Below are 16,442 nucleotides of genomic sequence, written 5' to 3' on the forward strand. Positions count from 1 at the left end.
TTTTTTTTTTTTCCCAAAAAACAGCCCAGCGTGGGTAGTTCAGCATGTTCCACAGGTCATACGAAGATCAAGGCTAAAAGTGCAGCTTTGCCAGCCTGTAGGGTCTTGTACTCAAGAGTGTGGTCTGCAGGCCAGCAGCATTGACATTACCTAGAAGCTCACTAGAACTACAGAGTCGCAGGCCCCAAGCACATCTTCTGAATCAGTATCTGTGTTTGAAGATCCTCAGGTGATCTGTCTGCACAGTGAAATCTGAAGACCGCTGCTCTGGGGCAGTGCTGTCCGTCCTGTCAAAACTGGGTTGCTACCATTCCTGGGTCAGAGGCAGGCGGCGGCAAGGATGAAGAGGAAATGTGGAGGAGGCTCACCTGGCTCAGGTGACCAGGAAGTGGCCCAGATAATTTCTTTTTTTTTTTTTTTTTAAGATTTTATTTATTTATTCATGAGAGACACAGAAGAGAGAGGCAGAGATGTAGGCAGAGGGAGAAGCAGGCTCCAAGCAGGAAGCCTGATGTGGGACTCGATCCTGAGACTGCAGGATCACACCCTGAGCCAAAGGCAGGTGCTCAACCACTGAGCCACCCAGGTGTCCCCCAGATAATTTCTACTCTCATTCCATGGAAGGAAACAGTCATATGGTCTCACCCAACTCTGGGGTTCTAGGAAACCCAGTCTTTACCTAGGTGGCCAGCTCCTGGTCTTGCGCCGTGGAAGAAGAGATTTTAGGGGAGACGTGGACTCTCACAACAGCTAAGATGGAGGTGGAATAAAGACATTTTGATACGTACAGAGGTCTCAGATTTCTCTCTCAAGTTCCCTTTCTCAGGAGGTTACTAGGAGTAGACCCAGAAGAGGAAGATGTAGGATACAGAATCTGAGTAAGGCCTTCAACACTGCAAGGGACGAATGAGAGAACACCAGGTGAAGGCCGCGCCAGTGTGGCAGGCAGGAGGAGCACCCAGTTCAGAATGGGGTGGTTCTAGAAGGCTTCTGGAGAGATAGCTTTACAGAGACGTAAGTGATGAACATCTGTTTCGTTTTGAGGGTATAGAGAGGATATATAGACTTTCAGAGAAGAGTACAGGGCAGAATTAGTGAGCAACTCAGGGAATAAGCAGATTCCTAAAATGACAGCTATTCAGGGAAGATGGCCTTGTGCAAGAGGTCATCCATATACCGCGTGACAACTGGATATGTCATGTGTAGGCAGCAAAGTGCAAATATTGAATATTGACCTCACCCCCCATTGATACAACTTTCTTGGGAGCATGGGATGCTGGGGCAGGATGGTGCGTGTTCCACTGTGGCAGAGAGGGGCAGAAGGGACTCAGTCTTCAGCTTGAATGGTGGGGCGCTGGGGATGCTTAGAACAAAAATCTGGAACATTGTTGTTCAGGGGCATGGAGGTAAATACCAGAAGAAGCATCCAAAGGAGGTGAAAATGGTTGCCTCTACGGAGAAGTGAGCTGGAGAGGGATAGGCTATAGGCCTTGTGACTGTCCCTGGCTCCTTCAACTCTGTGCGTAGACAACTCTGAAACGGTGAAACGGTGGAGAAGAAATGGATAGAGATTTACTTCATGAGGAAGAGGCCCGAGAGTGGAGGAGTGTCTTCTGTTTGGTTTCCTTCCTTCCTTGGACAGAAGAGACTTGTGTGGGTTTACATGCTGTGGAGGAAGAACGAGTAGAGAGAAGGAGGTAGAGGTCAAAGTCGGGGGCGTGGTTTGATGAATTGAGGTCTCAGAGGAGGTAGGAGGGGACAGGTCTGAGCTGAGGTGGAGGAGGGAGCTCTGAATAGGAGAAGGCGGCTTGGCCTTGGTTGTAGAGAACCCAGATCCATGCAGGTGTTTGTACATCACCATCCCTGGCAGCCTGATCTCTGTGAGGCTCAGAAATCACCGTGAGTGTGAGGAAGGTTGGGAATATGTAGTGAGGGAGGTGACCAGGAGTGTAGGGAGGGACAGAGGCTCATTGGGGAATCAAGGGCCCAGCTGACTGTATGTTGGCAGTGGCCCCAAACGTGTCTCCAAGCGCCCAGCACGGGGTTGGCACCTCAGATGTATCAAGAAGTATTTGTTGAGTGAACTAATGTGTGCTATGTGCAGTTGCATTCCGTGGTTTTAGTCTGGCGGCACTCGCTAGCCCTGTGCTGGAGCGGTGTGGGCTGGGGGCAATGGGACGGAGCCTGGGCTGGGGGTTGACAGCAGGTGTTTGTCAGGAGGAGCAGTTGAGCTAGCGGATGGGGTTGCATTGGGTAGGGCGGGCTCCAAGTTCAGTCTGGAAGGAAAAAGAAGCGCCAGATTGCGAGGGAACAGAAGGGCCAAGAGCTTGGAGAAAAAAATACTCCAAGAAGCCGTTAAAAGAGTGATTGTGATTGTCTACCTTAAAACTTAAAAAGTGAATTATGAAAAATATCAGGAGCAGAGGCACCTGGGTCGATTAAGCATCTCCCTTTGGCTCAGGTCATGATCCAGGGGTCTTGGGATCAAGTCCTGCATTGGACTCCCTGCTCAGTGGGGAGCCTGCTTCTCTCTCTCCCTCTGCTCTTCTCCCCGCTTGTGCGTCCTCTCTCTCAAATAAATAAAATCTTAAAAAAAAACTTTGAAAAAAGTGACTGTGATTGTGTACCTTAAAGTTTAAAAAGTGAATTATTAAAAATATCGGAAACGGGGCACCTGGGTCGGTTAAGTATCTGCCTTCAGCTCAGGTGATGATCCCTGGGTCCTGGGATCGAGTCCTATGTCAGGCTCCCTGTTTAGTGGGGATCTGCTTCTCCCTCTCCCTCTATCCCTCCCCCTGCTTGTGTGCTCTCTCTCTCTCTTTCAAATAAATAAATAGTCTTTAAAAAAATATCAAGAGCAAAATGCTTTGCAACTAGAGGTGATGGCTTAGCAACATTGTGGATGTATTAAATGCCATTAAACTACTAAACTGTACAGTTTAAGATGGTTAATTTTATGTTATGTGAATTTTACCTCCATATTAAACCAAAAAAAAAAAAAAAAAAAGCACCCAAAAATACGAACCTAGAAACAAATTCAAAAGACAATGACAGGGATCCCTGGGTGGTGCAGCGGTTTGGCGCCTGCCTTTGGCCCAGGGTGCGATCCTGGAGACCCGGGATCGAATCCCACATTGGGCTCCCGGTGCATGGAGCCTGCTTCTCCCTCTGCCTATGTCTCTGCCTCTCTCTCTCTCTCTCTCTCTGTGACTATCATAAATAAAACAAACAAACAAAAAAAGACAATGACAAACCAGGAAAAATATTTGCAAAATATATGACAAAGAGCTCATTTCTTTAGTGTATAAAGAGCACTGAGAATACATTAAAAAAAAAAGGTACCCCGATAAATCAGGTTTGTTTTTTTTTAAAGATTTATTTATTAAAAAAAAAACAAAAAAAATTTATTTATTCATGAGAGACACACACAGAGAGAGGCAGAGATGCAGACAGAGGGAGAAGCAGGCTCCCTGTGGGGAGCCTGATGTGGGACTCGATCCCAGGACCCCAGGATCATGATCTGAGCCAAAGGCACGATCTTAGCCAAAGTGCTCAACCACTGAGCCACCCAGGTGTCCCTCCTTTTTTTTTTTGATAAATCAGGTTTTATTTTCACTTATAATCAAATGCAAATTAAAACTCAGATGATACCATATTTCACCTGCTTGATTGGCAGGATCCTAAAGATTCTGTCTCACTGTCTGACCCAGCAAGTCTGCTTGTAAGAGCTTGTCCTATAGACCCAGCTCACGTGTGCAAAAAAGACCTATCTTGGGGGATCCTTATTGTACTGGTGCCTGCATTCATGGAAGAGCTGACCTCCTTCACTTCGTGTGTGTCGGCAGGAGACTGGTAAAAATAAATGACATCCAGGGACCCCTGGGTGGCTCAGCGGGTGAGCATCTGCCTTCGGCTCAGGGCATGACCCCGGGGTCCTGGGATTGAGTCCCTCATCGGGCTCCCCACAGGGAGCCTGCTTCTCCCTTGTCTGTGTCTCTGCGTCTCTCTCTCTGCGTCTCTCATGAATAAATAAATAAAATCTTTAAAACAAACAATATCTTTGGGAGACTACTCCAGGGACTGCTGATAGTGGTTGCCTCTGGGAATGACGAATGGGAGGCAGGAGGGAGCCTTCTTTTCACTGTTTATTGTAGGCAGTTTGGATTTCTTTCTTCATGCCCTGTGCATGTTTGACCTTCATAAAAACATTAAAAGCATAAAAAGCTAAAAAAAAAAAAAAAAAGACATTGTTTCTCAAGTTGTGTGCTAATTCGAGGTGCAGACTGGTGGATCTTCCTGACCCCAGGGGATCGGAAGGAGGTAGAGCTTGGGCTGTGCGTCTTTATGGTGTCTCCCTGAGGGTTCACCCAAAGCAGTGCTGAGCTCCAGGGGCTGGGAGTGCAGAGGTCAAGGAGCAGGCTCACGGGAATTACTGCAATGCTGGCAGTGCCCAGAATGTTCCAACCTGTGCTCGTCTGCCGGTTCTCTGTGCAAAGGGTGCTCCCTCCCTCTGGGGAGATCCTTCCCAAACCCCAGGCTTGGTCAGAGCTCTCCAGTAGGTCGTGTATTCTCATTGCTCCTGCATGTCCCCTCTGGAGCATGGATCCTGTAATTAAGTCACTAGAGAAGGGTGGTGAATGGTGGCTTTGGTCACCACCACATATCCCTCTGCTGCACCTGGCACATCACAGGGACTCGGCAGCGAGGCTGTTGGCAGAGTGGCTGAATGAGCCTTACGAGAATCAGGAGAGAAAGGCTGGGAGGTGGGAGAGGGGGTGGGTTGGGGGGGTGAGCAGGGCAGTGGGGTGTCGCTCACCCCCTTGGCCCAGCCTGGGGTTTAGAGAGTGCCTGAGGAATGTCAGGGGAGGGTGGTAGGGTGCTGCTTCTGGGACTTGCTCTCAGTGGTGTGACTCCCTGGGGCTGCCCAGAGCCTGGGCTGCTGCTGCTGCTGCTTTTTTTTTTTTTTTTTTTTTAATATTTATTTAAGAGAGAGGGAGAGCAGGAGAGCACAAGTGTTGAAGAGGGAGAAGCAGGCTGCCCATCCAGTGGGGAGCCTGATGTGGGGCTCGATCCCAGGACCCTGGCTCATGACCTGAGCCAACGGCAGCTGTTTCACAGACTGAGCGCCCCCAGGCGCCCCAAGCCTTGGCTTCCATGGCAGAAATGATGACACCAGGCCCCACAGGATGTCACGCGGGTTCCATCCAGTAAGCCCCGGGATCGGGTGGCTGCAGCATCCATAAGGCACTGTGAACACAGGCACACGGCCATGGCAGGTCACCACCGGGTCGCATGTGTCCGCCCTGCCCAGCTCCCAGGGACAGTGCTGTGCCTTCCTGTTTCCCCTGCAAATGCACACGGGGACACCGTGGCTTTAGCAGGCCACACCCTGGAGTGTGGACTGGGCGAACTCCATTTCCGGGTTCCCCTAGACCACACAGACAGCCTGTGCGTTGGGATACCAACGGCCAGCCTGTGGGCCCGGTGGCCCACTGTCCTTCCCCCTGCCGGGCACTCAGCCCCAAGGGAACAGCCGCAGATGAGCAACTGTCCGCTCCTCAAGCACCGCACAGGAGACATGGATGCGCGTGCCTATTCCAAGGTTTATTTTCTTCTTTATGCTCAGAAACAAAGAAGTGGCCTTGCCCCCCCAGAAGGGTGTCCTCTGGAAGGGAAGGGAAGCTGTTGCTGTGACGGTGCACATGGGGCTTCCTTCTCCCCACCTTCCCTCCTGTCTCTTTCGCAGCCCCCTCCACAAACGTAGGTGTGAACACAGCCTGCCACCCACTGGGGGGGGTTGGTTAGTTGGGGAGGCACAGCTGGAGTTGAAAAAGTAATGCCCACGTTCCACGGAGATGGGTCCAGTGCATGTCTGGGGGCAGCTGGGGGGGTGGGGAGGCTGCTGCGTGGAGGGAGGGCAGAGGCGGGGACCCCCCTCTCCCAGCAGCACCTGAGCCCTCCTCCTAGCAGAACTGGTCCTCGTAGTCCTCATCCTTCATCCCCTTCAGCCGAAGCCGGGCAAAGTCCTCGAACACGATATCATCGTCCGTGGCGTAGCTTGACATTGGGCGGATGGACAGGAGGGAATAAGTGAGGGCTCCAGAACCCCTCTGGGCGCCCTGCGCCCCTCCCGGAGCCAGGGGGCGGTCAGCAGCCTGGCTGGGTGCGGGGGCAAGAAGGGACAGGACAGGCAGCCTCCTGAGGGATGCTAATGGTCTGGATCTGGTGCCCCGGGGGAGGAGAGGAGGGTGAGGGCAGGTGTGAGGGCTGAGGGGATTCCCTGTCCAGAGCTCAAAGGTCACAAAGTGTGGGGGGGTCTCTTACTTGGTATCAAATTCAATGAGGTTGGTGTCCACAGGGGCGTCTGTGTCAGGAGCAGCTGAGGTGAGGAGAGGGAAGGGGTGGGTGGGTGCTGGAAGGACCAGCTGTGCTCCCCCAGCTGGGGGGGTGCTCTTCTGGCTGGGGGTGGGGGAGCGTCGTGCTTACCTGTCTGGAGCCTGGGGAGGGTGATGTGGTCGTGGGGCTTGGGGTGCATGAGGACAAACGGCAGCTCCACAGAGACGTCCCTGGAGGGGGGACAGCATGAAGGGCCAACACTCCCACGCCCCGGGCAGGCCACCACACCCCCCACAGTTCCCCCACCACACTCACCCGCCTCGAGACACCACCAGCTTCACCTTGACCCTGTAGGACACCAGGATACCCAGCACCTCCTTGTTGGCCCCCTCCTTCACGCTGCAATCAGGGGAGGAGCTAGACTGCAGCCCACTGCCTATGCCCTCACCCACCCCTGAGGGCTCCTGTCAGGTTCTGGGTGGCTGACCCTTGACCCCCGACCCCCAACCCCAGTGCTCCAGCCAGCAGCGCAGGCTATGCTGTTCTCCCAGCCGAGCACCCCAGTGCACCCCTCTCCGCAGGACCAGCTTGTGGCTTCTCATGTCTCATAAAAGCAGACATCCTTGTGACCCCAGGGCCCTGCACCGTCTTGCTTTCAACTCCCCCAGCCACACCCCCTGCTTTCTGGAGGTTGGGCCTCCACGTGGGCCTCGGGCCTGCTGTATGCACTCTGCTGTGTGCACTGTGCATGATGGCACCGGTGGGGATGGGGGGGCCCAGGCCTGACACTCCTGCCCACAGGCACACTGGCACCATGCCTCTCTACTTGGCTGGGCCTGGGCCACCTCTAAGTCTCTGTGCTTGCAGATCCCTCTGCCCACAACGAGCTTTCCTTGTGTGTCCACGTGACCTACTTACTCTGGGTCCCCACTCAGAATTCATGCCTCCCCCAGCCACTTTATTTACAGTGGCTGCACCCTGCCCGCTCCCTGCCCCCTACTATCTCCCATCTCTAACCTGCTGCTTCTCAGCACTCATCCCTTATCTGTCTTCCCTGCCTAGAAGCTCCACCTGCTCTGTTCCCCGATCAAGCCCCGGCACCCAGGACACAGCCTGACACGCAGCCGGCCCTGAAGGGGCATGTACGCCCTAGGCTGCAGAGGGGGGACGCCCCAAACCCCACCCACACCCCCGCCCCCACCCAGCCTGGTCTCACATGGTGCTGGAGGCCAAGTTGGTGTCTTCATGCTTGAGCTTCCCGTCCAGGGCAAGACCGCGCTTCTCCCGGTTGTCACTGAGCAGCGGGGTGATGGTGTACACCTTGCAGAATGTGGAACTGGGTGACACCTGGTCACTGGGGGGTGGGAGCAAGAGAACGAGGCTCTAGGAGGGGCCAGATGCCCACCCCCAGCGGCTTCTCCACTACCACCCACCCTTTTGTGTTTGGGCTGCAGGTATGAGGAGTAGGATGTGCTCAGAGCCACCTGCTGATGGAGGGAATCCCCTTCCTTGTAGGTAGAGTGGGTTCATTCCATCCTCACCCCATCACCCCCCACCCCTGCCTATGGTCCTGCCCTAAGGTGGGGCTCTGGCCATCCTGCTACTCACTCTTGTTCGATCTGAGCCACAGGACACTTATACTGGGCAGTGCTGAAGAGGCAGATGTCAGCATACTGTCTCACTGTGGGGTGAGGGGGTGGTGAAGCAGCCGTGCAGGAAGCTCAGGCTGCTGCCCCGCTGGGACCCACCCCCACCACCCCAGGCTGCATCTAATTCTGGGGTGTGTCCCTGGGGCCAACATGACCAGGAGCCACATGGGCACCCCCAAAACCCCCCTCAATTCCCCTTCTGTCACCCCGCTTACCGGAGACTTTGATTTTCTTGATGGTCTTGGTGGAGTTGTTGGTGACGTGGACGTTGACGTTGAGGGGCTCCCCGTGGTAGTACAGCTTTTGAGGGGAAGGGTCCAGTTAGTGCTGTCTGCTGGCACCAGCCTCATGATCAGCGTTCCTCCCGCCTGCCCCACACACAGACACCCGGGGTCCTGGCAGCCAGCTTCAGGCCTCGGCCAGGGGGCTATGCACGCTGCGGCACCTGTGCCACCCTCCTGCACCCCACCTCTTTGTCCAGGGAAGCCTCTAGATGCAGGGACCGGTCAGACATGAGGAAGTGGCGTGTGGTTTCTGCTGATGGCTGGGGGCCGGGTTTCTCCGGGGCAAATTGCACCTTTCGAATCACCAGCCGCACAGAGTTCCTGGGGGTGGGGAGGAGGGGAGGGAGGGGCCGGTCCTTAGATACCCAGACCCCCACTGCTGGTCTGATGGAGGGGCGGGGGTGCCTGGGGCTCCGGGGAGCGGGGAGGGAAGGGTCAGACCACAGGGGAGCTCACATCCCCTCACCTTTTGTGGCTTTTCTCTTCTAGAGATTTGGCACAGAAGGCTCGGATCTCAAAGTCTACTCCACAGGCCTGGGAGGGAGAAAAGGTCACATCTTACACAAGGCTCCTGACACCACCACACCCTTCCTTCCCTCTTCCCTCGCCTTGCCTCGGGGGTGGGGGTGGGGGGTTCTTGCCCCATTGCAGTCTGGTGTGAGGCACACAGGGCTGGGGGCTCCGTCCTCTGCCCCTGCCCCCGACACCCAGTCTACTGGGCAGGGCACTGTTCCTGTCTGTGCAAGGTCACCCCCGGCCCCGGGGTCCAGGATCCCCTGTCCTGCCCAGGCTGCTCCCCAACAGCCCCTTCCCGGGGTATCCCCAGCTCCCGCTGGGCCCTGTGCTGTCCTGAGCCCTCAGAGCCATCCCTGCCCTACCTTCCCCGTGTCCTCTGGGCCCGGCTGCAGGGTGACAGAGCAGGGCAGGTTCTGGGGTATCTGTGGTGGAGGCAAGGGGAGGCTTCAGTTCTTCCCAAGAGCCCCCCCCACCAAAATTTCTCCCAATCCCAACTAAGAGTCTGGAAAAGGAGGCGGGGGGGGGGGTGAGAGAGGAAGAAGGAAGGGGGGACCCCAGGGAGGATGCAGAGACAAGGGTGCTGGGTGACCCTGAAGTGACAGGGCAGGGGGGTCCTCACTGTTTCTTCCAGATCCATCTGTGACAGGTGCCCACCCCCCAAGCTCAGCCCTAGACCCCTTGCCCTGTACAGGGTGAGGAGCATCCTCACTGTGAAGAAAAATGGGTGGGCATGCTGGCCCAGCTTCCTCAGCAGCCGGTCCTGCAGGCGAGTGGGGGGCTGGGGTGGGTTGGGCCCGGGGGGGAAGGCCTGGTAGGTGGCAATGAACAGGTCTTTGCGGAAGGACAGGCCCAGCACATCCAGGTCCTCGCGGCCATAGCGGAAGGCGCAGGTGAGGGTCACAAACACTAAGAGGGAGGGCAAGGGGGGGCGGTCAGGACCCTTAGCCCCAGCCCCCCGGCCCCTAGCAGCATCAAAGCTGCCCAAACCCACTTCCCCTTCTGTCCCTGCCCTCTGTGTCCCTGGAGTCGACTCTCCATGTCTGGGATTGGCCCTCCATGTCCCCGGGGTCGTGTCAGTGCCAGCGCACCCCACCTCCCCAGGCCCCCTCCACCTGGCCAGTACCTTTGCGATCCTTCAAGTAGTCTGGGTCCACGAGCACCACGCCATCTGGGAGGGGAACACATGAGCTCGTTTCCTGCCAGGGCCTCCCCACTATCCCTGGGCCCAGGAGCCTCTCCTCCTCCCAGGGCACCTGCTGCTGCTTTCTGGGCACACTTACCCACAGGATCTACTTTGTCCAGGTGATCCACAAAGTCCCGCTTGCCCAAGTACACAGTGAGCTAAGGGTACAGAGGGGCACAGGGAAGATAGGGTGGGAGGTTGAGGGGCATCAGAGCCCTTCAGGGTGCCTGCCCTGCCCCTAGTCCTTCCAGGCTGAAGTATCCTTGGGGTCTCCTCCCAGCGGGCTCAGAAGGGCAGAACAGTGGAGTTTCCCAGGGTCCCCAACCTTGAAGCTCTTCACACCTCTGCCCATAAGTCAGGCAAGTGTGAAGTGTGTATGAGTGGTGGGGCGGGGTAGTGGTGGGACAGGCCACAGGTAGGTCAGCTAGAGAGCAGGGTATGGCCTTGCTGGCTCCCCTCCAGGGGCTCTGGGAGACGCAGGCCATAGCCTGGGGAGCTGCTGACCCTTCCCAGCCCTGGGAAAGCTGGCTCCTCAAAGGGGTACAGCCTAGGGCTCCTGGCCCCTCCCCCTGCATCTTGCCGAGGGACACAGACCTTCCCCACCCAGCCCCGTGGCTGGCTCAGGTTGAGCGGCCTTTGTGGCAAGGGGCTTCAGGAGGGAAGGAAGTCAGCTCTTAGCTGTCACAGGAAGTGGGGAGCCAGGGGTTGGGGATTGGCTAGGGGCAGGCTGGGCCTTGCAGGGGCCCAGAGAGGAAAAGCAGCCTGGGAGACTCACCTTGCAGTTAGGGCTTGACTTCTTGAAGACCCTAACAAAACAGAAAGGGAAACCCCACTGCGTCCCTCAGACTCGGCAGGGACCCCCACACCGGGGACCCCCATGCTGCCCTGAATGGCAGGGCTCACCCCGGGTTCTGTCTGCAGCCTGTGGGGCCTTGCCAGCCCTACCCCTCCCACTTCTTCCCAGAGGAAGGACACCACAGGTCCTCAATATTCCCAACACAGCAAGGGCACCCCTGCCCCCTGGCCCCGTTCCACCCTTACTAGCTCCCCTCCTCCTACGGCAATGGCAGGAACCACCCAGGCTCTTCTGAGTGCAACCCCCACCCCCCAGGGGGCCTGAATGGGCAGGTTGTAGGAGTGTCTGTCTCAGACCTGGCCCTGCTTCCATCTTCTCCGGTCTCCAGCTCCAAAGATGGCTGGAGTACCCAGAAAGGCAATGGCCCTGCTTTTGCCCCTGAAATGGTTTCTACTTGTAGGCACTACTTACGTGTGACCCTACTCCATTAACCTCCAACTGTCCCCATCCCTGATCCCAGCGGCCTCCGAGCCTCCTTGTCTTTGAAGGCTGAGCTCAGATATCACCTCCTTTAGAAAGCAAATCCAGCCCGGACCCTGGTTACTCCTTTTTTGGGGGAGGAAGGGGTGTTCCTGTTACACTGCCTCGTGTTTTCCTGGTGGTGTGACAACATGCACAGGCTGTGAGCTGTGGATCATCTGAACATCTGCCTCACTAGGTAGACGATGCTTCATTAGAAGCTTTATTCAGTTAAGCACCCCCAGCACACTGCCTGGGGGCGGGCTGCCACTGCCATGCAACCGGACGATAGAGATGATGACATTGGCTGGCATTTGTTGGGTGAATGCCCCGTGCTCAGCACTGTTTTAAGAGCTTCGTGTGTATTATCTCATTTAATATTCTTAGCGACCCAATGACGGAGGTCCCAATGTTCCTAGTTTCCAAGTGAGGGAACCAAGGCATGGAGGACTGAAGAATTGAGCATAAGACCCCAGAGGGTGTAAATGGTGGGACTCAGATGACCAGAGGCAATGTGGCTCTGAGCCCATGCTCTTTATCGCTAAAACTTCATATTCTCCTGTCTCTGCAATCGGCATTAAACTTGTTTAATTGCCAGAGCTCCCTGCCCTCACTCCCTGCCCCAACACCCAGCCTTGGAGCTGAAACAATCTCAGCTTGGGCTCTACCCACTGCTGAGAGGGTAGGCAAGTGTCTGGTGACCCCTATGTTCTGGCCACCTGCAGGTCGGACCTTCCCCATCCCAATCCGCTATACCTCAGTGGCCATCACAGGGCAGAGTCCTCGGATAGTAGACAGTGAGGTCCTGCCAACTAGGCCATCCTTCCTCCAGCCGCCCCCCCCCCCCCGCCCCCCGCTCCCCACCAGTTCTGCTCTAACAACTTCACTTGCTGCTTCTTCCCAGAAGGCCAGGCTGTCCAAAGGTCATGAGGCAAAGGGTATGGGGGTCCCCAGGTATCCCAACCTAATGAAGCAGAGTAAACGTTGGTAATGATGGCAGCTACAATGAGCACCACCTCTTGTCCCAAGCTGGGGGCGAACAGCTATGGCTTCATCCAGCTCTCTTTCCCTTTTGCTTCTAGTTTTCCTTTTTTCCCAGGGTTTCTCCTATTAGGAAGAAAGTCACTGGACTATAGTTTTGGGGTAACTGCCCCGGAGCAGCTGCAGGGTGACCTGCTCTTAGGAGCCTCAGCTGGCCAAGGAGGCAGAGTGTGGGGGTGCCCAGAGGTGCCTAGTGAGGGGGCTGGAAGCAGCAGACGTTCTCTCCATTTCCTGTGGCCCAGAATTAGATGGGGGTGGCAGGAATTATGCCAAGTCAGCAGTACCCCTCTGGTCCATCCATCCTCCTCCCTGAACCACATAACGGAAATTGGGGGCCTCCCTCAACTCAGCAACTTCCCCTTTCTTGGGGGTGTTATAAGCCCTAATCCAGGCCAGCAGTCCTGCCTCTGATCATCTCTTTCTGATATGACTCGACTTGAGGCTCAGAAACCTGGGTTCTCCTATTCTATGGGTGGGGAGCGGTGGGGCTGATAGGATAATGTTTTGCAGAAAAAGAGGCGTCTGGGGACCAGGGCCCAGTTCCTGATGCCTTCTGGATAAAGGCATAGTGCCCCAATCTTTTCCTCCTTTGCTCCTGCTCCCCAGGGACTCAGGCATTCACCCACTATCCCCCTGGGGGTGTTGGCCCACAACAGGAAGTGGATTTTGCTAGAGACCAAAAAAGAGAACTCAGGGTATCAGTGGAAGGAAGGAGCCTCGATTGCACAGAAAACATCCGGGGAGTGGATGGCGTGCCCAGGGCAGATACTGTCTCCCCTCACCTCCGGGAAGAGGGGTAAGGCCCCGAATGGAGGTGGGGGGTCGTCATGCACTCTGCTCCCCCAAGATGAAGCTGTTGCTCCTAGCAACCTGGGGGAAGGCAGAAGTTTGGAAGCAGAGCCACCTGGCCCTTGGGACAGCCCGACCGCCTGTGGGGTATTGGCCAGGAGGCTCTCCCGCAGCTCGGCACGAGTCTAGGGGGGATCCCCTCCCAGCATCCAGCCTTCCCATACCCGACCCCTCGGGGCGGCCACCTGCTCCTCCTTCCTCCGCCCCTGCATCGCAGCCTACACCGGAGAACTCGGTTGTCCGGCCCCCACATCCCTGCGGGAACCCAGACGCCGCTTTCCTGCTCCCCTCCAGCCCTCGCCGTCTGCAAGGGCCCCACATGCGTCCCCCTCATTATCCTCGAGGACCGACGCGCGCGGCCCCAGATGGCTGTCCCCCCGGGGACCCGGCCCCCCCGGTCCTCTCCCCCGGTGTCCTGGTCCCAGGACCGCCCCGGCCCCCGCCCCGCGCCGCCGCCCACGTCCCGCCGCGGGGCCCCACCTCCCTTACCTGGTGCCCGGTTTCTCCCCCATGGTGCGCGCGCCCGCCCGGTTCGCGGCTGCTCGCAGCCTCCCCGCCTGCCGCCGGGTGCCTGCTCCTCCCCGCGCCACTGCGCACGCGCGCCCTCCGCGCTCGCTCCCTCCCCCGCCCCTCGAGCCCCCTCCGAACCGGGGGAACCGGGGCCCGATGCGTCAGCCCAGACCGCGCGCGCCGCGCCGACTGGCTCCGCCCCCGTGCCCGCCCCGCCGCGGCCCCGCCCCGCGCTCCCAAGGGGTCCCTCCGGCGCGCGCGGTCCCCGGTGCCCGCTCTGCCCGCCCATCTCTCCGCCCCTCCACGCCCCCGGCGGGAACCGATTGGGCTCCCCGGAACCGAGGTGCCCGCCCGCCGGGAGGGCGAGGGCCCGGTGATTGGCTCCCTGCGGCCAGGGCGCCTCGGGGGTCCCCTCCCCTTTGTTTGCTTTCTCGGAGGCAGTGGGGGCTACGCGGGCGGTGGAAGCGGAGGAAGGAGCCCCGGCGCGGTGTGGGGAGAAGGATGCGGGGATGCACACGTGGGGGAGGAGCCCCAGCTGCGTGATGCTCGCTCCGGCGCGCGCGCCGCTCACCTCAAGGCTCTCAGCCTCCGTCGGCTCGTCCGTCCGCTTCCTTACTGTGGTGTGTCAGCTCCCTCTGCTGTCTGTCCCACATCTGCAGGGTTGCTTGCCTGTGTTCTCTGACTACCCATCTCTTCCATCTGCTCTCATCACAGCCGGCATCCGTCCATGCACCTATGCTCCCGTCTATGTGTGCATCCGTCCATCTATCCATGCATCCATGCCTATTTCGTGTTAGTCACTGTTCTAGGCGATAGGGACACAGACACGAATTCCCAGGGCCCCTGCTTTCTAGGACACTTTGGGAGACACATAAAACAGGTCTTATGATCCCAAGAACACTAAAGTGGAGGTATAACCCAGAAGGCAAAGCAACTACCAGCGCTTAACTGGGGCAAGGGCGGAGGGAGGGTACGCAGTCCAGAAGAGGAGACATTTGAGGACAATATTTCTAAGGGTGGCCAGAGGTTGAGAAAAGGTATTGCAAAGCCACAGAAAGGCAAGTCGTGTCCTCTTCCGAAGAGTTTGTGGGGTTCCACCGCAGGAGAGGTGAGGTGGAGAGGGGGACTGGAACAGGGTGTGAAGGATTCCGCATAGCAGGTGAAGGGACAAGGTCTTCTGCGGAGCAGGATGTGTGGATCCAGTTAAAGAATGGCACAGTGAGATTTCTCCTTCAGGAGGATAATCCTGGGCAATGTGGACGGTGGAGAGAGTGGGGCAAGGCTGTCGAGGCTAAAACTAAAGAGGAGAAGAGAGGCCAGGCGAAGGAGCCATTTCTAGGGCAGAGTGGATGGGATGGGGAGAGGATGATGGGTGCCTGACATTTCTGGACTTAAGGAGCTAAGGTATTTCTCCTTCTTGCACGTCTTTCCCACCCAAATGAACTAACTTCATATTTATCCCCCCACTGTTCCATTTGCCAAAAAATGACAGTCTCTGGGATAATCTTTAACGTTCAAACAGAGGCAGTTCTGTCACCACCTCTTAAGCTCACCCTTCATCCCTTTCAAGCTTTTGATCATGCATTTCTTTTAGACTCATGAATCACGATGTCAAAGGGTCATGACCAGAAGGTAATGAGATACACCTTGCTACATATCTAATGTGATTTTGGAACCGAAAGGTAGTGATCTGTGTGGCATGAATGCTATGTGTTAAAAGAAGCTAATATAAAGACAATTTTAGGAAGATGTTGAAGAAGGCTAGAAAGAATGAAAGAGGTACACCAAATACTAGGTGGGAAAAACCATCATTATAAAGATGTTTCAGGCGCCTGGGGGCTCAGTTGGTTAAGCATCTGCCTTCGGCTCAGGTCATGATCTCAGAGTCCCGGGATCAAGTCCTACATTGGGCTCCCTAGTCCACGGGGAGCCTGCTTCTCCCTCTCCCTCTGCCTGTTGCTTCCCCTGTGTGCACATTCTCTCTCTCTCCCTGTCAAATAAATAAATAAAATCTTTAAAACAAATTAAGATGTTATTTCTCTGCAAATTGTCTATAATTTTAGCACCATATCAAAGTAGCAATGGGAGGCTGGTCCAAGGTAGTAGGTTATCTCAAGTGATAGTTCACAGTTACAGATCGAACTCCTTTCTACTCTTTCCCCCATCCTCACTACTGCACCTGACTAGTCCTTAAAAATAAATAACAATGGGACTTTTTCGGGGGAGAGGAATTGGATTCTAACCAATCAGAAGAATCAACTTACAAGGATAGCCAGAAAAATTCTGATAAATAAGAATAAAGCAAGCATTTGTCTTAACTGGTAATTTATGTTACACTAATTAAAATTATGTTATTGGTGCGATAATACTAGATAGAGCAGTGAAATAGGGAGTCCAGATATAGACTCACAGGATAGCATTCAAGTCAATGAAGGAAGAATGGCATATTCACTAAACTGGGGTGAGACAGCTGGCTATTCATTTGGGAGAAAAAAGTTGTTTCCATATCTCATGCCTTAAAATAAATTCCAGATGGGTTAAGGATCTAAACGCATGGAATACAACGATAAAAGCATTAGAAAAAAAACAGGAAAATATTTTTATAATCCTGGAGGTTAGGAAAAGCCTCCTAAGACATCAAATGCCAGGGTTTGCACTTTAGAGTATTTACCATGTGCCAAACATTGCTCCGGGCACTTTACAAATATCAATTTACTTAATACAGCCCTATGCATTAAGGTTTTATGATTATCCCCACT

General features: G+C 55.7%; 1 protein-coding gene across 6 annotated transcripts; it reads right to left on the minus strand.

Moving 5' to 3' along the window:
• Positions 1-4,132: 4,132 nt before the first annotated feature.
• Positions 4,133-13,784, minus strand: ARRB2 (arrestin beta 2). 6 transcript variants are annotated; one of them, XM_038536584.1, is made up of 16 exons: positions 13,663-13,784; positions 10,744-10,774; positions 10,066-10,126; positions 9,909-9,953; positions 9,405-9,691; positions 9,148-9,207; positions 8,736-8,803; positions 8,455-8,590; positions 8,201-8,285; positions 7,945-8,017; positions 7,553-7,690; positions 6,652-6,735; positions 6,487-6,566; positions 6,325-6,379; positions 5,951-6,057; positions 4,133-5,247 (listed from the first exon to the last, which is right to left on the minus strand). In XM_038536584.1, exons 1-15 carry the CDS (start codon positions 13,683-13,685, stop codon positions 5,964-5,966), a joined length of 1,320 nt encoding a protein of 439 aa, XP_038392512.1. In that variant the 5' UTR covers positions 13,686-13,784; the 3' UTR covers positions 4,133-5,247; positions 5,951-5,963. The 6 variants fall into 6 exon arrangements, with proteins under 6 accessions (XP_038392512.1, XP_038392511.1, XP_038392514.1 ...); XM_038536583.1 differs by having other exon boundaries at positions 4,133-5,345; XM_038536586.1 differs by lacking the exon at positions 4,133-5,247 and having other exon boundaries at positions 5,584-6,057; positions 9,495-9,691.
• Between the last annotated feature and the right edge of the window lie 2,658 nt (positions 13,785-16,442).

The sequence above is a fragment of the Canis lupus genome, chromosome 5, assembly GCF_011100685.1.
Source record: "Canis lupus familiaris isolate Mischka breed German Shepherd chromosome 5, alternate assembly UU_Cfam_GSD_1.0, whole genome shotgun sequence".
NCBI lineage: Eukaryota > Metazoa > Chordata > Mammalia > Carnivora > Canidae > Canis > Canis lupus.

What these genes read in the sequence shown, in the direction of transcription:
- ARRB2 (XM_038536584.1), bottom strand. Translation starts at nt 13,685, where the DNA reads ATGGGGGAGAAACCGGGCACCAG. An exon ending in AGTCAAGCCCTAACTGCAAG is followed by an intron (nt 10,127 to 10,743) that starts GTGAGTCTCCCA and finishes CTGTACCCTTAG; the next exon opens with CTCACTGTGTACTTGGGCAA. An exon ending in CTCATTGAATTTGATACCAA is followed by an intron (nt 6,058 to 6,324) that starts GTAAGAGACCCC and finishes CCCAATGTCAAG; the next exon opens with CTACGCCACGGACGATGATA.